At 47.2% G+C, this 26,010-nt stretch overlaps 2 protein-coding genes and 1 long non-coding RNA gene across 3 annotated transcripts; 2 read left to right on the forward strand and 1 right to left on the reverse strand.

Annotated features, from left to right (window-relative positions):
- Positions 1–797: 797 nt before the first annotated feature.
- ANGPTL4 (angiopoietin like 4) lies at positions 798–6,397 on the reverse strand. Its single transcript, XM_060145318.1, has 7 exons — positions 5,881–6,397; positions 5,595–5,705; positions 5,351–5,468; positions 2,973–3,086; positions 2,551–2,646; positions 2,181–2,462; positions 798–1,463 (listed from the first exon to the last, which is right to left on the reverse strand). Exons 1-7 carry the CDS (start codon positions 6,214–6,216, stop codon positions 1,282–1,284), a joined length of 1,239 nt encoding a protein of 412 aa, XP_060001301.1. The 5' UTR covers positions 6,217–6,397; the 3' UTR covers positions 798–1,281.
- Positions 5,326–10,513, forward strand: LOC132517675 (uncharacterized). Its single transcript, XR_009539794.1, has 3 exons — positions 5,326–5,727; positions 9,036–9,306; positions 10,009–10,513. It is a non-coding gene; the product is annotated as an uncharacterized LOC132517675 (long non-coding RNA).
- An 8,081-nt stretch (positions 10,514–18,594) lies between these two features.
- Positions 18,595–19,223, forward strand: LOC132518701 (large ribosomal subunit protein eL20-like). Its single transcript, XM_060146693.1, has one exon. The coding sequence runs from the start codon at positions 18,625–18,627 to the stop codon at positions 19,153–19,155; it is 531 nt and encodes a 176-aa protein (XP_060002676.1). The 5' UTR covers positions 18,595–18,624; the 3' UTR covers positions 19,156–19,223.
- The last annotated feature ends 6,787 nt before the right edge of the window (positions 19,224–26,010 follow it).

The raw sequence follows: 26,010 nt of genomic DNA on the forward strand, positions 1-26,010 counted from the left end.
CAATAACTTTTTTTATCAATAACTTTTATATTGACCACATGTTGAAACAGTAATAATTTGGAAATATTGGGTTCAATGAAGTATATTCCTAAATTTTTTTTTTACTTTCTTGTAAAACTTTTTTTTTCTTTTTTAAAAATGTGGCTACAGGGCTTCCCTGGTGGCGCAGTGGTGGAGGGTCTGCCTGCCAGTGCAGGGGACACGGGTTCGAGCCCTGGTTTGGGAAGATCCCACGTGTCACGGAGCAACTAGGCCCATGAGCCACAACTACTGAGCCTGCGCGTCTGGAGCCTGTGCTCCGTAACAAGGGAGGCCGCAACAGTGAGAGGCCCACGCACTGCGATGAAGAGCGGCCCCCGCTCGCCGCAACTAGAGAAAGCCCTCGCACAGAAACGAAGACCCAACACAGCCAAAAATAAATATTTTAAAAAATGTGGCTACAAAAAAAATTAAACACACAACTCACATCATATTTCTATCAGATGGCAGGACACTAAAAAGTTAATAGTGATTCATATGCCTAAGTATGGTCAGGAAGAGCTTATTTTCTCTATTACCTGCTTCCAGAAGGACTGAATGAGGGTTTTATTTTGTAACTTTGAAAGTAAAAAATGAGATACACATCATGAAATCATAAGTGAAGGAAATTGAAATCAGCTGTTGGAGGTGGTAGGGATAACCAACATTGCCCTCAAGAGCCCCGGAAGCATTCACCCTCCACCCTGGGAACATGTTTATGTGGACTTTGAAAACTGTACACTTTTTAAAACAAAAACAAAGGACGAAAAGGAACGAAATGTTCTGAGGTTGCTTTTATTCCAAGAATTCCGTGGGCTCAGCCCAGATGCCGTCGGCGCGGGCTCGCCTATAGCACCCACACGCTACAGCACCACAAGGGCGCCCGGGGTCTATGGGAGTCCTGGTCCCCCAGCCAGTCAACGTGACTGAATCCGCCATCAAGGGCCGGCCTGGCTGCCCCCGAGTGGTCCCTCTGCGTCCCATACTCCTCGGGCGGGCGAGGAGTGGGCTTCAATGCCCCCATGTCCCACGCTTTCGGGGTCTGTGCCCTGCAGCCCTGCAGCTCTGTTCTTCTCAGAGGGCATTTCCTGCAGCCCCCCCACTCATCGCGGGGGCATCTCCAGTCGTGGACATCTTCTCTGTCCATGAGGTTTCAGGTGGCCCCTGCTTGGAGCCCCTGCCCAGGCAGGGAGTGGCCACATGCTGGGCCAGAATCAGAGTCCCTGTCCTCCAGGAGCCTGGGACCAGGCCCCAGCGAGGAGGCTAGGAGGCTGCTTCGGCCGCTGTGGGCTGGATCAGCATGGTGGTGGCTTGCAGCGGGTAGTAGCGGCCCCGCCAGGTCTTCCAGAAGATGCCCTTCTTAAGCTGCTGCCGCTGCCGCGGGATGGAATGGAAATACTGGCCATTAAGATTGGAGTGGCCGCAGGTACCGAACCACCAGCCACCTGCCGGGGTCAGAAAAAAGGGGACTTGGTTAGGCCCATGGGTCCTTGGGCCTCCACTGGGCCCGGGATGGGGATGAGGCTGGGTGTTGGATGTCACACACTTTAGATGAGATGTCTTTGGCAGTGGTTGTCAAACTGTGTTCTGAGGAACCCCAGGTTGTGACAAAGGCACCCCAGGGGCTCTGGGTACCCCCCTTCCCGGTAACTGCAGCTTTTATGTCTGTGACCCTGGCGAGTGACTTCTCCGCACCTGGCACATGGCAAACATTTATCAAAGCCTCTCTATGACTGTCATGCATCTCACTAGTTTATATTAGATTGAACCATATGAAATTAACCACTATTCCATCCTTCTTTGACCCACCAAAAGGCAGTTTCATATATTTCACTTCACAGGGCCCGGGCTCTGCCTCCGATTTCATTAGAACAAGATGGGGTCTGTCTCGATGGCTTTGCCACACACCAGCCACCATCCCACAAACGTCATCTCATCATATGTTCATAATAATCCTATGGCGTGGACGGTATGGTTATACCCATTTTGAAGATGGAGTGAGTGTTAAGTCAGTTGCCCAAGGGTATGCTGCACGTAAGGAGAAAAGTGGGGAGGGAATAGATGGAGTTGAAGGCAGGGGACGGATGCAGAAAGGTAGGGAGGGGAGGTCCCAGCTGTGTGGCAAAGGGCAAGACAAGGAGGGACAGAGCTTGCTTGCTCACCAGAGAGGCTCTTTGCACAGTTCTTGTCTCCGCGGAGGTCGTGGTCTTGGTCCCAAGTGGAGAAAGGCAGGGAGAGGCCGCTGGCTGAGAAGGCGGTGGCACCCAGTTTGCTGGCCACGGGCGCCGTGAGCTGCAGGCTGTAGGCTGTGTCTTCGCCACCCAGGTGGACAGGGAACTGCAATGACTCGGCATTGCCCTCCCAGTCCTGCAGCTGCACAGCCAGGCGGCTGCCACGCTCCCCCATGATGCGGTGCACCTTCTCCAGGCCCAGCCAGAACTCACCTACAGTGGGAAAGGCCCATCTGTGAGAACGACCCACCTCCGTGGCCCCCTCCTCCCCCTGTGCCTCTGATCTGCAGGAAACACCCACCTTGGGGGTCTCCGAAGCCATCCTTGTAGGCGTCCCAGGGCTGGTTAAAGTCGACTGAGCCATCCTGGCGCCTCTGAATTACAGTCCAGCCTCCATCTGCCCAGAAAGGTGCAAAGTCACCAGGAGGATTTTTTTACAAGAGACCCTGACTCCCCCATCTGGCTCCCAAACCCCAAACCACGTCTAAACCAAGGGAGAGCAATGTTCCTCTCATCCATCCCAGCAGGACTGGAGGAAGATGGTTAAAGGAGGAAGATGGGCTGGTCAGCAGGCGGAGGGCTCTGCCTGGATCTTTGTCCCAAGGATCCAGCAGGGAAGGAGAAAGCGGGGAGCGAGGGAGGGAGGGGGGGTGAGCTGCATTTGACAGAAAGACAACCGGGCCCATGATATTTGGGGTACCTGGGGGGCCAGAGCAGCCCTACCTGAGGTCATCTTGCAGTTAACCAGGAATGAGGAGGACCCCCGGGGCTGGATCTGGAACAATCCACTTTGCCTCTCTCCCTCTTCAAACAGCTCTTGGCAGTCCCTGGGCAGTCCTGCAGGGCAGACAAGGGTGGGGGGATTGAAGCAGAGAGCAGTCCTGGGGGTTCCAGGAAACAGGCATGTCTGGGGGCTGGGCAGCGGGTGACAGGGACGGGAGGGGGCAATCTAGAGCTCATGACACACACCCCACTTGCCTAAAGTCTTCCATAGCACCCCATGCCTTTCCTCGACACAGTCTACAAGGCACCCCAGGACTGGTTGCTATACTCATCCTCCCTCTCCTGCACTGCACGCCCACCCTCGGGCCACATAGCCTTCCTGGTACCACACCCCCCTCCTGCCACAGGGACTTTGCACGTGCTACTGTTCTGAGACCCACTTCCCTCATGCCTTTCCTTGCCTCATATTAAAGGTCCCAGCTTCTGAAAGGGATCATGTCCCTGACCATCCCACCCAGACCAGGTTAGGGGCACTGAGGACTTCCTACTCCCCAACACTGGGGTCATCTGATGGTCTCTCTCCAACTCCCCACACTGAAGGAGGTCCATGAGGCTAGGGACAATGAATGGCTCTTTGCCACCATCTGGCACCGGTGCCCAGGCTGATCCCAGCCCACAGCAGGTGTTTACTAAAGATGCCATGAAGGAATGACTGAATGAGCTGGACCAGAGTGGGGATGGGGCAAGAACTGTGATAAACAGGAGGGAGCTCTGCTTTGTCCAGTGGCGGGAGGGGAATCAGGCCTGGATGGGGCTTGGGGACACCACAGAGGCCCTGCCTGGGGTCCCAGGTATCAGAGAGGGAGGGGGAAGGATTGAGGAGGGAAGGAGGGAGGAGGGAGGAAAAAACGGAAGGATGGCCAGGGCACATCGGCAGACCGGGGAAGTCCCCGCCCCCAGCCCGTCCCATGCCCAGCCCAGCCCAGGCCCAGCCCAGCCCAGCCCCAGCCCAGCCCCAGCCCCAGCCCAGCCCGGAAAGTAGGGGAAAAGTCGCAGGGGGAGGGGAAGGCTCAGGTCGCGGGGTGAATGTGTCCACACTGTGGGAGTGGGGGCGGGCCCGGATGACTGGAGGCATTTTCTGGCCCCTGAAGCAGCTCCCCTTTCCCCTACTTTCCTCTCTTCCAATCACAACAGGCAGCCCGCCAAACCACCAATGTGGCTTCCATTAACACCAGCTGTTTGTCTCCGCAGCTCTGAACTTTCCCATACTTGGCAGGGGCGAGCCTGGAGTCCCCAAACCTACACATGACCCCCACCCTCCCCATCACATTCCCCAGCCTGGATCTATGCCTGCGGGCCCCACCCAGAAGCCACTCATACCAGGGCTAAGGTTTGGGAGGGTGTAATGGACCCTTCCTGGTTGGGGAGGGGAGGAAAAGTGGTGGGACGGGGAGGTGCCAGAGCCCTCAAGACTAGAGGGCGGGAAGCCAGCAACCAGCCCGAGGGTGTGAAGAGGGAGATCTGAACTTTCACCCAGTTGGCTGCAGACGGCTGCAGATGCCAAGGTGGGTGATGGGGTAGGAGGACCACAAGGAAGCCAGCCAGCTCTGGAGCAGTAGGACAGAGACACCGGGAGCTGGGAATCTGTGTCATATACCTACAGACATGTTAGGAGATCTGGGGTGCTACGGGGCATACACAATAAAGGAACCAGAACTTGGTGGGGGTGTGTGGGAAGGGCTGATCAGGGACTTCCGGGCCAATAGAAGGCTGTGGGACGGAAGAGGTGTGTGAGTCAGGAGCCCTGGATTTGTAAGAGATGCAAGAGTGGTGCGTCTGGCCAAGGAGATGGGGCTTCCCTGCCCTAGCCTCCCCTCCTAGATCCACACTCTAAAAGCCCATGGTGGGTGGGTGGTGGCCAAACATCAGAACCTCCCCTCCCAGGCCGCCATTCTCTCTTCACCCAACGAGGGCTCCAGCCTCCAAGCCTCCCTAGCTGGCACCCTTTCGTCCCCCATCCTGTCTCTCCTAGAAGGTTCCAACCTCCAGGAAGGTGGCCCTGAGCTGTACCACCCCTTTTCCCACACCCCTGCAGCTCAAGTCCCCCTTGGACCCTGTTTCCCAGCCGCCTGCTGCTCCAGTTAGTGGCCCGTGGGAAATCCCAGTGGCTTGCTGGGAAGAAGGGTGGGGTGGCCCCGTGGGGCAGGGAGAGGACTGAGAAGGGGGTGTCCCAGTCACCCCTTCACCAGAGGCCCGTCAGCCCACAGGGACGCAGGGACGGGCCTCTCTCCTTCTCAGTAAGGTGGACCTGACGAGGGTGGGGGGCAAGAATAGTGGGGGGATGGTTTCCGGAGAACAGCAAAGGTCTGGACACTCACTGTGCAAGCGGCTGATATTTTGAGCTGGGCCAGCAAGTTGGGCCATCTTGGGTAGCCTCTTCCTCCTGGCACGCTTGGCCACCCCGTGGCCCAGGTGCATGGGGGCCAAGTGGCCCATCTGGGACAGGACAGGAGGAGGGGGTCAGGTCTGGCTGGCTCAGGCTGCTCGACCTGCTTAGCTCCACGTCCAGACCCATAGGTCCAACTTCAACCTCCCTCCCCACCTGGGGCAAGCATCGGGCACCTGGCTCTGCAGATTCTGGATTCTCAGGTGCTGCTTCTCCAGGTGCCGCTGCTGCTGGGCCACCTTCTGGAAGAGTTGCTGGATCCTGCTGTTCTGAGCCTTGAGCTGAGTCTGGGGAGAGTATAAAACCCTGGTGAGGATCTGGCCTTCCGCTGCCAACTTCTCCATTCATCCCCGGTCCTACTCCCAACTCTCCATCCTTTGAGGCCCGGGCAGGAGAGCCCAGGGAGTCCGGGATGCGCCCCCTCCCGTCCACACCCTTCCAGGGCAGTAGGAGCGTACGTACCTGAAAGCTGCGGAGGGTCTCCGGGACTGCATCGCCGCCGGGAGGGACCAGATTCTCCGGGGCGAACGGAGGTGCGGCTGACCCCTCAGGATCCTTGCAGGCGGCCCCGCACGAGCCCAGACGCCGCTCCAGCTCGCCCAGCTGCCCACGGGTGCGCTCCACGTGCTCGCGTAGCCCGTTGCCGAGCTGCAGGAGCCCGTGCGCCAGCACATTCACCTCGTCCCAGGAGGCGAAGCGCGGCTTCTCGGGAGGCTCCGGGCGGCCCTGCGCGCTCAGCAGCCCGGCGGTGGCAGCGCACAGCACCAGGGCTGCTCCGGCTGTTGGCGCACAGCGCATCCTTCCGGGTGGTGTGGACGCCGGGACGCGGGGATCGGAGAGGCAGGGGTGAGGGGGCGCAAGGGGGACTCGGAGGTCGAGATGAGAGGGGTGGAGACGCGGGGGCCCTGGTGGAGTCTCGCTTGGGTGCAGAAGCCAGAGAGCAAAGACTCGAATCACAGCTTGGCTTGTGCCCGCTACGCCCTCTATTATAAGCACAGTGCGGGAGTAGAAGGCGGAGCCTGGGAGGCGGGGCGCGTGGAGTTCCGGGGCCGGGGCGTGCGGCCGGGGGTGGGGTTCAGTTGCTGGAGGCCGGGTAGTTTTGGGGGTGAGGGGTGCCCTGGGAGGTGCAAAACTCTGGCTCCTCCCACCAGGCCCTGACGTGCGTGGTCAGCCATGCCTTCTCTGCTGACCGTGGGAGACGTGACTTCCTCTCCCCGCGGTCCCTTTCCAAGCGCCGGAATTTCGAGCCCCCCCCCCAGCCCCCGCCGCGCCCAGTGGGGAAAAGGCGCTGGTGTCAGCGGGGACGGGGCGTGCGGGCTGCATTCCTGACCCCCTCCCCAAGTCAAAAGCTGGGGAAGAGGGTCCTGGTACGCTCAGTCCATCAGGGCTAGGCGGAAACCCGGGACCCCTCAAACATCCCCGCCTCCGGAACGCCTCCCGGAGAGCATCCCAAGACCAGGCTGGTCTCCCGGGGAGACATCTCGGGCTTTCGCGCTCCTTCCCGCTCAAGGCTTGGTCGTTGCAGATGCGTTTGTGGGATTCTTTAACGTCCCTCATCCCACTCCGCACAACTTAGTGCCCAGGTGGCAGGGACCAGATTTGTCTTGTTCAGTCTCCAGCGGGTGCCTCTCTCCCCACTGCCCACTCTCTACCCTCAGGGTCTTCAGAGTGTTTGCCTGAATCAAAGCAGGAACCTTGGAACAGAAAGAGGGGATACATGGAAGGAAGTTCTCACCATTCTCCCTCATTCATTCATTCATTCATTCATTCAATAAACAGTCCTCTGCTCTCCTACATGGAGTTCCCAGGCTGGTGGAGAGACCCCAACACTCTGAGCCTCGGGTAGGGACAGAGTTGGGACAGAGGAAGAACTGAGTGAGGCTGTGAGGTGGACCACTTTCATTTCACAAGGCTAAGCATTTATTCAACAAACTTTTACCAAAGTTCTCCCCCTCCATTCCCACCAACTTCCCTATACCTTGCCTGAAAATTGAGGCTGGCATAGAAAACCTGCCTGCCAGGAAAAACCCAGGGCACGATGGCTCAGAGAACAGGCAAGAAAAACAGAGTTGACTCAGCAGGGCTCCGAGCCAGCTCAGCCTCTGGAATCTAACACTGTGTGCCCCATACACTTGGCTGGGCCAGATGCCAGGATAGCAGATCCCGGCAGCAGTGACAGGCAGGTGGGAAGGGCACAGAGGAAAACCTTGGCAAGGAATAGATCCAGATAGCCACCATCTGACCTGGCAGCCGGCCTGTCCAACCCCCAGCCCCTGGCCTCCTTCTGAGTGGGGGACATAGCTATCCAAGAGTGAGCTCTCCTCCTCCCTGGCTTCTTGCACTGAGAAAAATGATCAATTACCTTCCCAACCTGAAGGCCTCTTTCTGATCCACTCTGAAGTAGCTTCTACCTCTGTGCTGTGTTTCAGAGGGCACAAAGTACACCCAAGCCTCTTAGAGGCACCTTCAGTGAGCAGGCTACAAAAGAATTTGTCCAGGGACCCAGAGCTGGCCCTGAATTATATCTTAAAAAACTGCTCTGTGGAATATACTTCTGACCCAGCAATAACATATCACCGTGATCAATTGTTTCTTTGGTACCTGCTGTGTGCTGGTTACTATGCTGGGTCCATAATGGTGGGCAAGATGCCCCCTCCACCCAATGTAGGCTACTCTGGGTGAAGTAAATGGCATTAGAAAGGTGACATGTGGGCTGGAGTCTCTCATCAGAAAGCGAAGCAGTAAAATTGACTCTTTATTTTTGTCTGTCTGTGGGCAGCTGAAAGGAAAATCCCTGCCTTTGGGAAATTTCAGTCTGGAGCAGGACACAGTCTCATGAACAGTGTCTTTCCATCTGTATGTATCTCTAGGACCTAGATTACTGGGGACCCCTCAGTCCCTCTGTACTAGTCTTCAATCATTGGGGCTTCTGGTGGGTTGTATGGGAGGAGCTGATCTGTCATTGGAGGGGCTGTGTATAAAAAAGTAGCAGCAGAGACTTCCCTGGTGGTGCAGTGGTTAAGACTCCATGCTCCCAATGCAGGGGGCCCGGGTTTGATCCCTGGTCCGGGAACTAGATCCCACATGCATGCCGCAACTAGGAGTTTGCGTGCCATAACTAAGGAGCCACGTGCCACAACTAAGATCTGACACAACCAAATAAATAAATAAATAAATAAATAATAAATAATGAAGTGTACAACTCAAGTAAAAAAAAAAAGTTGTGCACTATTGTGCACTTGTTATATGCCAGGAATTGTTCTAAAGTGATTATATATTCCCTTAATCCCAATAACAACTGCAAATGAAGCAGATACTGCTATTCTATCTTATAAATGAGGATGCAGTGAAAGACAGGTTAAGTACTTGTCCAAGTTCTCACAGTTATCTAGAAAGAGCTAGGATTTGAAACCAGGCTGCCTGACTCACAGCTCTGCTCTTAGCAGCCATGCTACCTTTATTCATAATAGCGCAGTGATCCTTGCTTCCTGATATTTGCACTCTTGTGTAGTTCCTCTCCATCATATAACCAAGAGGATATTGTTGAAATGACAATGTGTGTGACTTCTGAGGTTAGGTCATAAAAAACATGTGACTTCCTTCTTGTTCTTGATTAGCTCACTTGCTCCGGGAGAAGCCAGCCACCATACTGTGAGGACACTCAAGCAGCCCTTTGGAGAGATCTGCAAGGTGAGGAACTGAGGCCTCCACCCAACAACCAGCATCAGCTTGTCTGCCACACAAGGGAGCTATCTTGGAAGCAGATCCTCCAGCCCCAGTCAAGCTTTCAGATGATGTAGCCTCACTTGGCATCTGTTAGCAACCTCATGAGACTCCAAGCCAGAACCACCCAGCTAAGCTGCTCCCAAACTCCTGACCCACAGAAAAGTAAGAAATAATAAATGTGTCTTGTTGTTTTAAGCCACTCATTCTGCAGCTAATACAGTAGCCAACATTTAAGTAGTGCCCACCCTGCACTTGGCATTATTTTATGTATTTTATATATATTCATTCACTTAATGTATCCTGTAAGGTCTCTATTTTAAAGAAGGGGAAACAGAGGTACAGAGAGATCACATAGTCTGAGAGAGGAGGTGTGGGGGGAATAAAGTTTCCCAGGAAGACTAGGATTATTATTGAGCTTAAACCTGCTCCAACCATGCTTTATTTTGAATTCTGCCTGTGGCGGACATGGAGTGCAACTAATGCTGCTCCCATGAGTTGCAATCCTGTCTCCTGCTCAAATTTGCACAGAAGCCAAGCCCCCTCTGCCAGCTCTGCTCTCCCACCCACCCCATCCCTCACCCCTTTTTTTTTTTTTTTTTTTGGCTCAGCCGGGTCTTCGTTGCTGCACATGGGATCTTTTTAGTTGCAGCATGCAGACTTCTTATTTGCAGCATGCATGCAGGCTCTAGCTCCCCGACCAGGGATCGAACCCGGGCCCCCTGCATTGGGAGCATGGAGTCTTACCCACTGGACCACCAGGGAAGTCTCCCTCACCCATGTTTTAGGCACAGATCCTGCATGATCCTATGCTGGACCCCACAGGCCAAACTCCACCTGAAGATATGCTTGGTTTGTTCTGCCCAGAATTTTGAGTATCAGGAGATTTCTAATGAAAATCCGGAATTTCTGCTTCTCTTGAAAAACTGGAAGGTCCAACAGGAGTGGTCTGCAGTCCTGCTTGTTTGCAACGGTCCAAAGCTGAAGGGGAGCTGCCCTCTTTGGCCAAGGGAAGCCCTCCCGCCCCATCACTGCTGTGCGACACAGGCCATTCCATGTTCTGTTTTTTTGCAGATCCTTTAAGCCTCTGATCATTGCCTTTGGGCTGGTGTTTTTCTGTTGCCAGTGCCAGCCTCAGACCAGGGCAAGAGGGACCTCTGTTATGGCACTGCACTTTGGAGGGTGAATGCCTCCACCAGGCAAGGAGTTGTGGGAGCAATGGGTATATTTACTGGAGCCCATAGACTTCCTTTTAGACCATTGAGTTTCCATTTGGGCTGGTGGAAAAGTTCTGGAACTAGGTAGAAGTTGTACAACATTGTATGTGTACTTAATGCCACTGAATTGTATTCATTAAAATGGTTAAACTTTTTCTATTATGTATGTTTTACCACAATTTAAAAACTCTAATCTAAAAAAAACCCAAATCTTATTAAAACAAAAAAGAAATAATAAATTTGAATCTGGCCTTTCATATTATTTTGAAGGTATATTTTAAAAACTGGGAGGATAGAACATATTTTATTATTTAACAGCATTAGTGTATTAGTTTTCCTTTTTTTTTTAGAAATCAGGAGCATATTTTTTTTTTAAAGCTGTGGTTTTTCTTTTTCTTTTTTTTTGAAGATGTTGGGGGTAGGAGTTTATTAATTAATTAATTTATTTTTGCTGTGTTGGGTTTTCGTTTCTGTGCGAGGGCTTTCTCTAGTTGTGGCAAGAGGGGGCCATTCTTCATCGCGGTGCGCGGGCCTCTCACTATCGCGGCCTCTCTTGTTGCGGAGCGCAGGCTCCAGACGTGCAGGCTCAGTAGTTGTGGCTCACGGGCCTAGTTGCTCCGCGGCATGTGGGATCCTCCTAGACCAGGGCTCGAACCCGTGTCCCCTGCATTAGCAGGCAGATTCTCAACCACTGCACCACCAGGGAAGCCCAATCAGTTTTCTTTTGCTGTGTAACAAACATTCCCCAAACTTAGTGGCTCAAAACCACATCCAGTGGACTCAGCTGAGCAGTTCTTTTCCCTGGTGATCCTCCCTCACATAAAGGAAAAGAGGCATATATATATATATATATTCCACACAAATATATATATATATATATTCCATATATATTTCTCTTCTCTGTCTCTCTCTGTCTCTCTCTATATATATGTATGCAAGATTTAATTATAAGGTAGTGCCTAGTTCAGTGTATAACATTCTCAGGATTTGTAACACTTACATGAACAGACAGAAAAAATATTTTCTACTTATTATGTGTAAAGATGAATTGCTATTTTTCTGATGCCCATTCTGATACAACTACTTTTCATGTCAAATATTTACTGTGCCCAAATGTATTCAATTAAAATCATTACTCTGTGAAATAAATAAAACAGAGATGATTCTTGTACAAAAGAGAGAGGAGTAGGGCTTCCCTGGTGGCGCAGTGGTTGAGAGTCTGCCTGCCGATGCAGGGGACACAGGTTCGTGCCCCGGTCCGGGAAGATCCCACATGCCGCGGAGCGGCTGGGCGCGTGAGCCATGGCCGCTGAGCCTGCACGTCCGGAGCCTGTGCTCCGCAACGGGAGAGGCCACAGCAGTGAGAGGCCCGCGTACCGAAAAAAAAAAAAAGAGAGGAGGAGAGAGAAACATTTATATACAGAGAGACACATGTATATACATATAATATGCACACACACCTATTATACACATGCACATATATAATGCACACATATACATGTATATATAAAATACACATAGAAAAAAAGATAATCACACACACTTTTTTGTGTGTGAATGATTTGAGGGTATGCTGCAGACATGATTAGTGCTTTTACTAAGAACAAGGCCTTTCACTTACGTAACTGCAGCACAGATAGCAACTTGAGGAAGTTTGAGCCTGACATATTGCTGTTATCTAATCTTCAGTCCAGATTCCAGTTTCATCATGTCCTTTACAGCTGTTTCCTCCCCCTCTGGGGTCCCATCCAGGATCACATGGTGCAATTACTTGTTGTGTCTCCTTAGTCCTCCATAATCTGGACCCGTTCCTCAATCATTCTTTGTCCTTCACGACATTGACTTTTTAAAAATTGTTGATTTACAATGTTGTGTTAGTTTCAGGTGTACAGCAAAGTGAATCAGTTATACATATACGTATATCCACTCTTTTTTTGATTCTTTTCCCATATAGGTCATTACAGAGTATTGAGTAGAGTTCCCTGTGCTATACAGCAGGTTCTTACTAGTTATCTATTTTATATATAGTAGTGTGTATATGTCAATCCCAATCTCCCAATTTATCCCTCTTCCATTCCCCCTTGGTAACCATAAGTTTGTTTTCCACATCTGTGACTCTATTTCTGTTTTGTAAATAAGTTCATTTGTACCTTTTTTTCTTTTTTTTTGGCCACACCTTGCGACATGCGTTACTTCCCCGACCAGGGATCGAACCCATGGCCCTTGCAGTGGAATGTGGGGTCTTAACACAGAACCACTAGGAAAGCCCTGTACCATTTTTTTTGACATTGACTTTTTTGAAATGCACACACTAGTTATTGGTGGAATGTTCCTCACTTTGCATTTGTCTGATGCTTCCTCCTGATTACTATGCATTTTTTGGCAGTGATATTGTGACCTCCGGGCATAGTACCAGGGGGCAAATCTGTTTGCCCATATTAGCACCGTTAATTGTGATTTTTAAAAATTTATTCTTGGGACTTCCCTGGTGGTTCAGTGGTTAAGAATCCTCCTGCCAATGCAGGGGACACGGGTTTGATCCCTGGTCCGAGAAGATCCCACGTGCCACAGAGCAACTAAGCCCGAGCGCCACAACAACGGACCCCACGTGCTGCAACTACTGGAGCCTGTGGGCCTAGAGCCCGTGCTCTGCAACAAGAGAAGCCACTGCAGTGAGAAGCCCTCGCACCACAACGAAGAGTAGCCCCCACTTGCCACAACTAGAGAAAGCCCGCACTCAGCAACGAACACCCAACGCAGAAAAAAAAAATTCTTTCATTGAGACATCATTGACATAATATTATATTAGTTTCAGATGTACAACATAATGATTCGATATTTATATACATTGCCAAATGATCACCACAATAAGTCTAGTTAACATCCATCATCATACAGAGTTACAAAATTTCTTTCCTTGGGAATTCCCTGGTGGTCCAGTGGTTAGGATTCTGTGGTTTCACTGCTGAGGGCCTGGGCTTAATCCCTGGTCACAGAATTAAGACCCTGCAAGCTACACGGAGCGGCCAAAAAATAAAAATTATTTTCTTATGATGAGAGCTTTTAAGATTTACTCTTAGCCACTTTTGAATATATAATAGTATTATTAATTATAGTTGCCATGCTGTATGTTACAACCCCAGGACTTCCTTATTTTATAACTGGAAGTTTGTATCTTTTGACCTAATTTTGATTATTTTAAGCATTTTTATTTTTTACATTTATTTTGTTGAAGTATAGTTAACTTACAATGTTAATTTCTGCTGTACAGCAAAGTGATTCAGTTATATGTATATATACATTCTTTTTCATATTCTTTTCCATTATGGTTTATCACAGGATATTGAACATAGTTCCTTGTGCTATACAGTAGGACCTTGTGTTTTTTTCTGTTTGTTTGTTTGTTTTGCGGTACGCGGACCTCTCACTGTTGTGGCCTCTCCCGTTGGGGAGCACAGGCTCTGGACGCGCAGGCTCAGCGGCCATGGCTCACGGGCCCAGCCGCTCCGCGGCACGTGGGATCTTCCCGGAGCAGGGCACGAACCCGTGTCCCCTGCATCAGCAGGCGGACTCTCAACCACTGCGCCACCACGGAAGCCCAGGACCTTGTTTTTTATCCTTCCTATATATAATAGTTTGCATCTGCTAATCCCAAACTCCCAGTCCTTCCCTGTCCCACCCCTCCTCCCGCTTGGCAACCACAAGTCCGTTCTCTATGTCTGTTTGACCACTTAACTTTAATATTGGATGATCAGTGCTGTAATGGGGAAGCACAGGGGCCTAGAAGAGGTCAGAGAAGGGACCTATCCCAGCAGGTAAGGCTTTTTGGGCAGGGGCCCTGGGGCTGAGGAACAGTAAGATTATCCAGATGAAAAGGATATGGAATGGGTGACCCAGATTGGGGAAGAGCATGAATAATGCATTGTAGCGTGGGATATGTGACTGATTCTTCCCAGACGAGCCCAGAGGGACATTGTATGTGGACATCCCAAAACAAGGCTGCTGGCCCCCCAGGAGTGGCCCCCGCCACCCCTGGCAACTGCCCATGCCCTTTCCTGTCAGCCTTTAGTCACATCAGGTCATCAGGAGAGGTCAGTTTTAGGGCAGGAGCCTCAGAATCTCAGAGCAGAAAGAATGACTCAGATTCTGGGCTGGGGCTCCGGAAAGGAATGGAGTGGCCTCTGCCCAAGACACTCTCCCCATCGCCACCCGTCTCCCAGAGTCCTCCCAGCCTGGGAGCTTGCGTGTGTGTGAACCTGCCGCCTTTGGACACCAGGGCAAACAGCCCTGAACTCACTAAGGTAAGAATAATAATTATAACAGTGCACATTAATTTAGCACTCACCTTTATCCCATTAGGCACTTGCATAGTCTATGTTTTGTCACCCTTTAATCAGCCCTGAAAACGAAAGCATTCCTTTCCCTTTTGGACTGACAGGAAAACTGTGATGTTCTGAGATGTTCACATACTTGGCCAAAGACAGACAGCTTAGAAAGCCCAAGATTTCAACCTAGTTCTCTCTAGTTCCAAACTAATCAATCTTTTTTTTTTTAATCCTGTCTGTTTTTGTAAGTTACAATTTTGAATGGAGAAGGCATTTGCATTGTGCCAAACCCCAAAACTCTAAAAATCATAGCTGGAGGACTTCCCTGGTGGTCCAGTGGCTAAGACTCCCAATGCAGGGGCCTGGGCTCACTCCCTGGTCAGGGAACTAGATCCCACATGCCGCAACTAAGAGTTCGTATGCTGCAACTAAAGATCCCGCATGCAGCAACGAAGACCTGGCTCAGCCAAACAAATAAATATTTTTTTAAAAAAGAGAATATTAATTTTAAAAATAAATAAAATAAAAACCATAGCTGGAGAATTCTCCCTTTTCCTAATTGTGTGTCCACCTAAAACTTTGTTTGAGAATGTTTACCCAGGTTTATTCATAATCACTTTTGAAGTTTTTTTGTATGTCTAAACATTTTCCTTTTCAAAATTGTTATGGACTGAATGTTTGTGTTCCCCTAAAATTCATTATGTGGAAACCCTAATCCCCAGGTATGATGGTCTTTGGAGGTGGAGCCTTTGGGAGATGATTAGGTCATGAGGACGGGACTCCCATGATGGGATTGGTGCCCTTAGAAAGAGAGACAGAAGAGAGCTTTCTCTCTCTCTCCACCATATGAGAATACAGCGAGAAGGTGGCCATCTGCAAGCCAGGAAGAGAGTTCTCCCCAGGAACCGAATATACCAGCACCTTGATTTTGGGCTTCCCAGCCTCCGGAACTGTGAGAAATAAATTTCTGTGTTTAAGCCACCCAGCCTGTGGCATTTTGTTATAGCAGCCCAAGAGGACTAAGACAAAAATAGTGGGGAAAGCATCTTGGCAGTATATTGTAGTGTAATTGACATACCATAATCTGCACATATTTCAGGTGCACAATCTAATCAACGCTGACCTATGTAAACACCTGTGAATCTATCACCATAATCAAGGTAATGGAAATCTCTATCACACCCAGAAGCTTCCTTGTGCCTCTTAAGAACCTCTCCCACTGGCTCCTCCCACCTTCCCCAGGTAACCATGACCTGCTTTCCGTCACTACAGGTAAGTTTGCATTTCCTAGAATTTTATATAAATGGAATTACATAGAGTACATAGAATGTACTCCTTTCTTGCCTGCTTTTTTTTTTTACTTAACACAATTATTTTGAGATTCATCTCTGTTGGAATGTGTATCAATAGTATATTTATTTTAAACGTTGATATGGATAAACCACAGTTTCTGTATACATTCATCTGTTGAAGGACATTGGGGTTGTTCCAGTCTTTGTTTATTAAAAATAAAGCTGTTGGGGCTTCCCTGGTGGCGCTGTGGTTGGGAGTCCGCCTGCCGATGCAGGGGACACGGGTTTGAGCCCTGGTCTGGGAGGATCCCACATGCCACGGAGCAACTAGGCCCGTGTGCCACAACTGCTGAGCCTGCGCTCTAGAGCCTGCAAGCCACAACTACTGAAGCCCATGGACCTAGAGCCTGTGCTCCTCAGCAAGAGAAGCCGCCGCAAATGAGAGGCCCACGCACCGCAACGGGGAGTAGCCCCCGCTCGCCACAACTAGAGAAAGCCCACGCGCAGCAAGAGACCCAACATAGCCAAAAATAAATAAATAAAATAAATAAATTTTAAAAAAATAAAAATAAAATAAAGCTGTTATGGACATTCACATACACGTTTTTTTTTTCAATCTTTTAAAATTGCAGTATAGTTGATTCACAATGTTGTGTTAATTTCTGCTGTACCGCAAAGTGATTCTGCTATACATATATGTACATTCTTTTTTATGTTCTTTTCCATTGTGGTTTATCATAGAATATTGAATATAGTTCCCTGTGCTATGCAATAGGACCTTGTTGCTTATCCATCCTATATGTAATAGTTTGCATCTGTTCATCCCAAACTCCCAATCCCTCTCTCCCCCATCTCCCCTCCCTCTTGGCAACCACAAGTCTGTTCTCTGTGTCTGTGAGTCTGTTTCTATTTCATAGATAAGTTTATTTGTGCCATATTTTAGATTTCACATGTAAGTGATATCATATGGTATTTGTCTTTCTCTTTCTGATTTATTTCACTTTGTGTGATAATCTCTAGTTGCATTCAATGTCACATACAAGTTTTTGATGGGAGAGTGCTTTCATTTCTCTTGGAGGAAATTTTTTTAAATAAATTTATTTATTTATTTTTGCCTGCGTTGGGCCTTCGTTGTTGTGCGCACTTTCTCTAGTTGCGGTGAGCAGGGGCTACTCTTCATTGCAGTGCGCAGGCTTCTCATTGCGGTGGCTTCTCTTGTTGCAGAGCATGGGTTCTAGGTGCACAGGCTTCAGTAGTTGTGGCATGCAGGCTCAGTAGTTGTGGCACACAGGCTTAGTTGCTCCGTGGCACGTGGGATTGTCCCCGACCAGGGCTCAAACCCATGTCCCCTACATTAGCAGGCGGATTCTTAACCACTGCTCCACCAGGGAAGTCCGGAAAATTTTTTTAATTAAAGATTTTAATTTCAATCTCCCTAACACTCTTGTCCCCTATCTGTCCAGTTCCCCTCACTCATACCCAAAATCACTGTCAATAGTTTCTCCTCTGTCATTCTTGCATTTATTTATACAGATATAAGCAATTTTCCCCACTATCTTTACACAGAAGATAGCATGTCACATGCACTGTTTTGTATCTTTTTTCACTTGACATAAATCTCAGAGCTCTTATCAGCCCATAGAAGGTTCCTCATTTTTTATATAGTAGCTGAATAGTATTCCATTTATGCTTGTACTGTATTTAACCAGGTCCCTATTAAGGACCTGCGTTGTCCCTAATCCTTTGCTATTACAAACCATACACTAATGAATAACCTTGCAGACGGTCATTTTGTACCTGTGCAATTATACCTGGAGAAAGAGTTTCCCAAAGTGGAATTACTAGGTCAAAAGGGATATATATACGTAATTTTGATGAATTTTACCAAATTGCCCTCCATGGAGTTGGGCCAGTATACACTGGCACCAACAATGAGAGACCACTTATGAGAGCACTTATTTTCTCTCAGCATTGTCAATAAATTACCTTATTAAACTTCGGAGTTTTGCCACTCTGATACGTGGAAAACGGCACCTCACATAGTTTAAATTTTCATCTGTCTTAGTATGAGATGACCTTTTCAGATGCTTAATAGCCATTTGTATTTCCTTTGCCCTATTAAAAAAATTCTTGTGTTGTTCTTTCTGTTATTGATTTCTACGAGGCAGATTAAGTCTTTGTGATATGAATTGCAAGCTTTTTTCTCAGCTTTTCATTCGTCTCTAACTTTGCTTTAAATATTTTTTGCCATACAGAAATTTTATGTGTGTATGAGAGAGAGCAAACTAATCAATTTTTTAAAATGTCTTCTAGATTGCAGGAGAAGGGATAGAATAGGAGTTTGGGATTAACAGATACACACTACTATATATAAAATAGATAACCAACAAGGACCTGCTGTATAGCACAGGGAACTATATACAATATCTTGTAATAATTTATAGTGGAAAAGAATCTGTAAAAGAATATATATATATAAATGTATATGTATACATTTATATATACAAATGTATATGTATTCATATATATGTATTACTGAGTTACTTTTCTGTAACCTGAAACTAACACTACATTGTAAATCAACTATAATTCAATTAAAAAAATAAAGACCAGCTTTTCGAGGGTGGCGGCGAGCGTGGATAGGGCGCTATGAAGGCCTCGGGCACGCTTCGAGAATACAAGGTGGTGGGGCGCTGCCTGCCGACCCCCAAGTGCCGCCCGTCGCCCCTCTATCGCATGCGGATCTTTGCGCCTAACCATGTTGTTGCCAAGTCCCGCTTCTGGTACTTTGTATCTCAGCTGAAGAAGATGAAGAAGTCTTCAGGGGAAATTGTCTACTGTGGACAGGTGTTTGAAAAATCTCCCCTGCGGGTGAAGAACTTCGGCATCTGGCTGCGCTATGACTCCCGCAGTGGCACCCACAATATGTACCGGGAGTACCGGGACCTGACCACAGCCGGTGCTGTCACCCAGTGCTACCGAGACATGGGCGCCCGGTACCGTGCCCGGGCCCACTCGATCCAGATCATGAAGGTGGAGGAGATCGCAGCCAGCAAGTGCCGCCGACCAGCAGTCAAGCAATTCTACGACTCCAAGATCAAATTCCCACTGCCCCACCGGGTCCTCCGTCGCCAGCACAAGCCACGCTTCACCACCAAGAGGCCCAACACCTTCTTTTAGATGCAGGACCTCCCTGTCCCCAGGTCTGCCCAAATAAAACTCGCTGGGAAAACAAAAACAATAAAATAAAATAAAGACCAGGGCTTCCCTGGTGGCGCAGTGGTTGAGAGTCCGCCTGCCGATGCAGGGAATGCGGGTTCGTGCCCCGGTCCGGGAAGATCCCGCATGCCGCAGAGCGGCTGGGCCCGTGAGCCATGGCCGCTGAGCCTGCGTGTCCGGATCCTGTGCTCCGCAACGGGAGAGGCCACAACAGTGAGAGGCCCGCGTACCGCTAAAAATAAAATAAAATAAATTAAAAATAATAATAAAAAATAAAGACCAAAAAAAAAGGTCTTCTAGGTTTTGTCACAGAAAATCCTTATTGCAAGATAAAATTCTCCCTTTTTTTCCCTTGCAGAACATTTATGGTTTTATTTTCATGCTTAGTTATTTGATTGAAATTACAACATCTTAATGAGTCAGTTACACCACTTCCCTAACCAATGACTTATTGTAACAGCGATTGGCTGACAGTCTGGAAACAACCTAAGTGTTCCAACATGAAGGAACAGCCATCAAGTGCAACAAGATTTCAAATTGCAAACTATTTCAAGGAAGTACTTAGTGACCTAGGAAAAATATAGGGTGTGTTAAACAAGAAATCCAAACTGTGTATCCAGTAGCGTTCCAATATTTCTTCCGTTCCTGTTTTTTAGCTGAAGTGCAGTTAATCTACAACGTTGTGTTAGTTTCAAGTGTACAGCAAAGTGTTTCTGTTCCAATGTTTCTTTTTAAACGTGTTTATGAGAAAAGAGGCCGGCGAGAAACAGAGAACTGGACTAATAATCTCAGGCAGGGTTTCTGTGAGGACATTCATTTATTCATTAAGATAATTGTTGATGCCCAGATCACAAAAGGGAGGCAGCTCTGCATCTCTTACTGGCAGTGCCCATCACCACCAATGAAGTCACTGTGCTGAAAAATCGAACTTGAACCTAAAAAATCTCTAGAATGTCCAAAATCCAAAATTGCAGCAATGAGGTACCTGTGGCCGTCAAACACTCGAAACGTGGCCATTCCAAGTTGACATGTGATGTGCTCTAAATGTAAACAACACACCAGATTTGGAAGAGTTGGTTAAAAAAAAAAAGTGTTAAAATATCTAAGTTTTTAATATTCATTGCATGTTGAAATCATCAAATTTTGGATATGTTAGGTTAAAACTAACTGGTCAAAATCAAGAGAAAGACAAATACCGTATGACATCACTTGTATGTGGAATCTAAAATATGACACAAATGAACCTATCTACGAAAGAGAAACACTCACAGACATAGAGAACAGACTTGTGGTTACCAAGGGGGAGGGGCTGGGGGAGGGAAGGATTGGGAGTTTGGGATTAGCAGATGCAAACTATTATATACAGGATGGCTAAACAACAAGGTCCTACTGTATAGCACAGGGAACTATATTCAATATCCTGTGATAAACCATAATGGAAAAGAATATGAAAAAGAATGTATATATATGTATAATGAATCACTTTGCTGTACAGCAGTAATTAACACAACATTATAAATCAACTATATTTGGGAATTCCCTGGCGGTCCAGTGGTTAGGACTCTGTGCTTCCACTGCAGGGGGCAAGAGTTCCACCCCTTGGGGGCAAGTGGTGCAGCTAAAAAAATTTAAAAATAGATAAAGAAACAAATAAATAAATCAACTATACTTCAATACAAGTAATTATAAAAAATGATTAAAATAAATTTCATCTTCTTTGTTTTTGTGTTTAAAGTGGCTACTAGAAAAATTTAAATTGCATGTCATTCATATTTGTGGCTCACATTATATTTTTGGTTTTTTGTTTGTTTTTTTGTTTTTGCGATACGCGGGCCTCTCACTGTTGTGGCCTCTCCCGTTGCGGAGCACAGGCTCCGGACACGCAGGCTCAGCAGCCATGGCTCATGGGCCCAGCCGCTCCGCGGCATGTGGGATCTTCCCAGACCGGGGCATGAACCCTTGTCCCCTGCATCGGCAGGCGGACGCTCAACCACTGCGCCACCAGGGAAGCCCCACATTATATTTTTATTAGACAGCATTGGTCTAGATCTAGATAACAAATTTTACAAAATATGGAAGACGGAGAACATCTTAAATGACACCACAGGTGTGCAGTCAGCTAAATCCAAACTGTGAGAGGATAAATCTTTTTCTTTCTAACAAGTAAATTGCAAATAAATAAGTAAGAAATAAAAAATAAAAAGCTGGTGAGAAAATTTTTAGATCAAAAGAGATTTTAAAACATTTTGACCAAATGCAATGTATGGATATTTAAATATCTTTATTCAAAACATCTCTAAAATAATAAAACAAAATATAAAACAAATTATAACATTTATGAGACAACTAGAAATTTGAACACTTACTGGACATTTGACGATAATAAGTTTTTAAAGTATAATAATGCTATTATGGGTATTTTAAAAAGAAATGATTCCCAAAACAAAAAAGTCCATATCTCCTAGAATGCACGCTCAAATATTTACAGGTGGGGGACCATCTGGGATTTGCTTCAAAATAATCCAGGGACTTCCCTGGTGGCACAGTGGTTAAGAATCCATCTGCCAATGCAGGGGACACAGGTTTGAGCCCTGGTCCGGGAAGATCCCACATGCTGTGGAGCAACTAAGCCCCGTCTGTGTGCAGCAATGAAGGCCCAATGCAACCAAAAATAAATAAGTTTATTTTTTTTAAGTTGTATGTGATTTCACCAAAATAACACTTAAAAAAAAACAAAAACAAAGTAATCCAGATGGGAGGAAGTGGGAACCTGGGAGGAGATGAAACAAGACTGAGTTGATAACTGGTGTTCATGTTATACAATCTACTTTTTTTTTCATTGTGGAAAAATATACATCATATAAAATTTACCATTTGAAGTATTCTGAAGTGTACAGTTTAGTGGCATCAAGTACATTTTGCTACTATTTTTGGTTTAAAATTCTCCAAAATCAGTAGTTGTAGCCCGGGGGCTCAATTGGGATCTTAGTGGGATCTTAGTTCCCTGACCAGGGATCAAACCCTCATCCCCTGCATTGTAAGGCGGACTCTTTACCACTGGACCACTAGGGAAGTCCCCCAATTTTTTCCCCCACTATTTATTTATTTGGCTGTGCCAGGTTTTAGTTGTGGCATCAGGGATCTAGTTCCCTGACCAGGGATCCAACCCGGGCCCCCTGCACTGGGAGCGCAGGGTCTTAACCACTGGACCACCAGGGAAGTCCCTGGTAGATCCAATTTTGATGGGCTAGCGCAGCAATTTTTATTTCTCTCTTTAGTTTCTTAATTTTCTATGATGAATATGCTAATTTAAAAAAAATATTTATTTATTTATTTAGGCTGCGCCAAGTCTTAGTTGTGGCATGAGGGATCTTTCGTTGCGGCATGCATGTGGGATCAACTTCCCTGACCAAGGGATCCAACCCCGGCCCCCCGCATTGGGAGCGCAGAGTCTCACCCACTGGACCACCAGGGAAATCCCATGAATGTGCTAATTTTAAGAAAGTATTTTTGTAACAATAAGAAAAAGCTAGAGATTGCCTCTTTCCTTCCTTCTTTCCTCCCTCCCTCCCTCCCTCCTTTCTTTCTCTCTTTATTTTTTCTTTCTCTCTTTATTTTCTTTCTTTCTCTCTTTATTTTCTTTCTTTCTCTCTTTATTTTCTTTCTTTCTCTCTCTTTTCTCCTTCTCTCTCTCTTTTCTTCCTTCCTTCCTTTCTTTCTTTAAAAAATTTTCTGAAGAATAATTCTTACCCGAAGTGGCCTCCTGGTGGCGAATCAGAGAGCAGCTCACGCGCGTTCCTTTCCGCTGTCACGGGCTCCCGGGAGGGAAGGAAAGTGCCCGTGGCTGCTGAGCGGCCCCTGTGCGCGATTCCTGAGGGCCGAGGGGCCCCCCAGAAGTGGCCTCGAGGTCTTGTCCTAGAAGATGAAGGATTCAAAGGAGGAGGCAAAGGGAGATGTGGAGGTGATGAGTAGCAACTTTCCTCTTACTCCCTCCTCCCCGCCCCCAACTTCCTCCTCCTTTCAGGCCATCTCTTTTACTTACCAGCAATTCATCCGTTCATCAATGAACTGAGCGCCTACTGTGTGCCAGGCCCTTTTGTTTTTGTTTTTTTTTCGGTACGCGGGCCTCTCACTGTTGTGGCCTATCCCGTTGCAGAGCACAGGATCCGGACGCGTAGGCTCAGCGGCCATGGCTCACGGGCCCAGCCGCTCCGCGGCATGTGGGATCTTCCTGGACCGGGGCATGAACCCGTGTCCCCTGCGTCGGCAGGCGGACCCTCAACCACTGCGCCACCAGGGAAGCCCCAGGCCCCTTTTTAAGCACCGGGGACAAAGGCCTTGCCCTAATGGAGCTGGTACAATGGCTGTGTGAAAGAGACACAGTAAACAAATAAAGAAAATATATAGCATGTTACGTGGTGATAAGTACTAAAAAGAAAAATAAATCGAAGAAGGGAGATACAGAATGGGGGGATGTTGGCAATTTAAACTAGAGTGGTCAGGAACCGTCTCACTGGGTGTGTGAGTAGTGAAGTGAAGGATGTGAAGAGGTCAGTCAGGCAGATATCAGGGGGAAGGGCATTCTAGGAGGAGGGAATAGCCAGTGCAAAGGCCCTGAGGTTCCTGAGGCAGGAATATTCCTGATGAGTTCGAGGAACACTAAGAAGTTCGGGTTGGCGGTGGGGGGCTGGGGGCAGAATCAGACAGAGAAAAAAATACGCAAATGTGGCAACAGGTTAGCATTTGCTGTAAGGAAGACACACACACATCTAGGTGTGTATATATAGAGAGAGAGGTATAGATATAGATACACATTTTCTTTCTGAATCTTTTTTGAGCCGGTTACAGACATGACTCTTTCTTATTCCTAAATACTTCAATTTATATTTCCTGAGGAAAAGGGCCTTCTCCTATGGAGGGTTTCTCTACCTTATTGACACCGAGGCTGGATAATTCTCAGCTGTAGAGGGCTGTCCTACACTGTAGGATTTTTAGCCTCCCTGGCCTCCACCCACTAGGTGTCAGTAGCACACACACCCTGGCTGTGACGGCCAAAAATGTCTTCAGACATTACATAAATGTCCCCTGGATGACAGACAGTGCCACTCCCCCAACCAGTGGAGAATTGTTGCTTATATAACTACAGTATAATGATCACAATCAGGAAATTTAATACTGATCTAATCTTGCTACCTGAACTACAGATATTCAAATGTTATCAAAGGTTCAATAATGTCTATCTTAGTAATTTTTATTTTCTGGTCTCTGGTCCAATCCAGGATCACACATTGCAGACAAATGTCATGCCTGGAATGTCCTTTCTCCTTTCCTCGTCTTTCATGACATTGACTTTTTAAAAAAATTTCATTGAAGTATAGTTGATTTACAATGTTGTGTTAATTTCTGCTACACGGCAAAGTGATTCAGTGTTTTTTATATATATGTGTATATATATATATATATATATTCTCTTTCATATTCTTTTCCATTGTGGTTTATCACAGAATATTGAATATAGTTCCCTGTGCTATACAGTAGGACCTTTTTGTTATCCATCCTGTATAAAATAGTTTGCATCTGCTAATCCCAAACTCCCAATCCTTCCTTCCCCCACCTCCCTCCCCCTTGGTGGCCACAAGTCTGTTCTCTATGTCTATGAGGCTGTTTCTGTTTCGTAGATAGGTTCATTTGTGTGGTATTTTAGATTCCACATATAAGTGATATCATATGGTACTTGTCTTTCCCTTTGTGACTTACTATGCTTAGTATGATAAACTCTAGGTCCATCCGTGTTGTTGCAAATGGCATTATTTAATTCTTTTTTATGGCTGAGTAGTATTCCATTGTATTTATATATACCACATCTTCTTTATCCATTCATCTGTTGATGGACACTTAGGTTGTTTCCATGTCTTGGCTATTGTAAATAGTGCTGCTATGAACATTGGGGTGAATGTATCTTTTTGAATTAGAGTTTTGTCTGGATATATGCCCAGTAGTGGGATTGCTGGATCATATGGTAGCTCTATTTTTAGTTTTTTGAGGATCCTCCATACTGTTCTCCATAGTGGCTGTATCAATTTACATTCCCACCAACAGTGTAGGAGGGTTCCCTTTTCTCCACACCCTCTCCAGCATTTGTTATTTGTAGACTTTTTGACATTGACATTTTTGAAGGTCATAGGCCAGTCGTTTTGTAGAACATCCCTGTCTGGGACATTGGGGACATTGCATTTGTCTGATTTTCCTCATGAATAGATTCAGGTTAAGCATCTATGGAAGAAATACCACAGAAGTGATGGTGTGTCCTTCTCTATGCAGTATATTAGGATTTGATTTGTCCATTTGCCCCATTCCTGGTCATTTTAACTATGATCACTTGATGAAGCATTATCTCTCTGTTTCTCCTCTGTGAAGTGATAACTTTTTCCTCTGTCATGAATGTGTATTTTATGGGTGGTTACACTGAAACTACACAAATATCCTGTTTCCTCACGGAACTTTCACTAACTATCTCATCCATTGAGGATTCTGGCCTGAATCAACTGTCCTGATTTTAATAATTTTTTTTCATATCTATTTAATTAATTTATTTATTTGGTTGTGCCAGGTCTTAGTTGTGGCATGCGAACTCTGTTGTAGCATGCACACGGCATGTAGTTCCCTGACCAGGGATCGAACCCAGGTCTCCTACATTGGGAGCGCAGAGTCTTAACCTCTGTGCCACCAGGGAAGTCCCTTAATAACTGCTTTAAATAGATACTGAACAGGCTGAAAAGGTTGCTTCTAACATACATGTGAAGTGGGAAGAGTAAC

Source organism: Lagenorhynchus albirostris, chromosome 3 (genome assembly GCF_949774975.1).
Source record: "Lagenorhynchus albirostris chromosome 3, mLagAlb1.1, whole genome shotgun sequence".
Classification (NCBI taxonomy): domain Eukaryota; kingdom Metazoa; phylum Chordata; class Mammalia; order Artiodactyla; family Delphinidae; genus Lagenorhynchus; species Lagenorhynchus albirostris.

What these genes read in the sequence shown, in the direction of transcription:
- LOC132518701 (XM_060146693.1), top strand. Translation starts at nt 18,625, where the DNA reads ATGAAGGCCTCGGGCACGCTTCGAGAATACAAGGTGGTGGGGCGCTGC.
- ANGPTL4 (XM_060145318.1), bottom strand. Translation starts at nt 6,216, where the DNA reads ATGCGCTGTGCGCCAACAGCCGGAGCAGCCCTGGTGCTGTGCGCTGCC. An exon ending in AGACCCTCCGCAGCTTTCAG is followed by an intron (nt 5,706 to 5,880) that starts GTACGTACGCTC and finishes TACTCTCCCCAG; the next exon opens with ACTCAGCTCAAGGCTCAGAA. An exon ending in TGGCTTCGGAGACCCCCAAG is followed by an intron (nt 2,463 to 2,550) that starts GTGGGTGTTTCC and finishes TTCCCACTGTAG; the next exon opens with GTGAGTTCTGGCTGGGCCTG.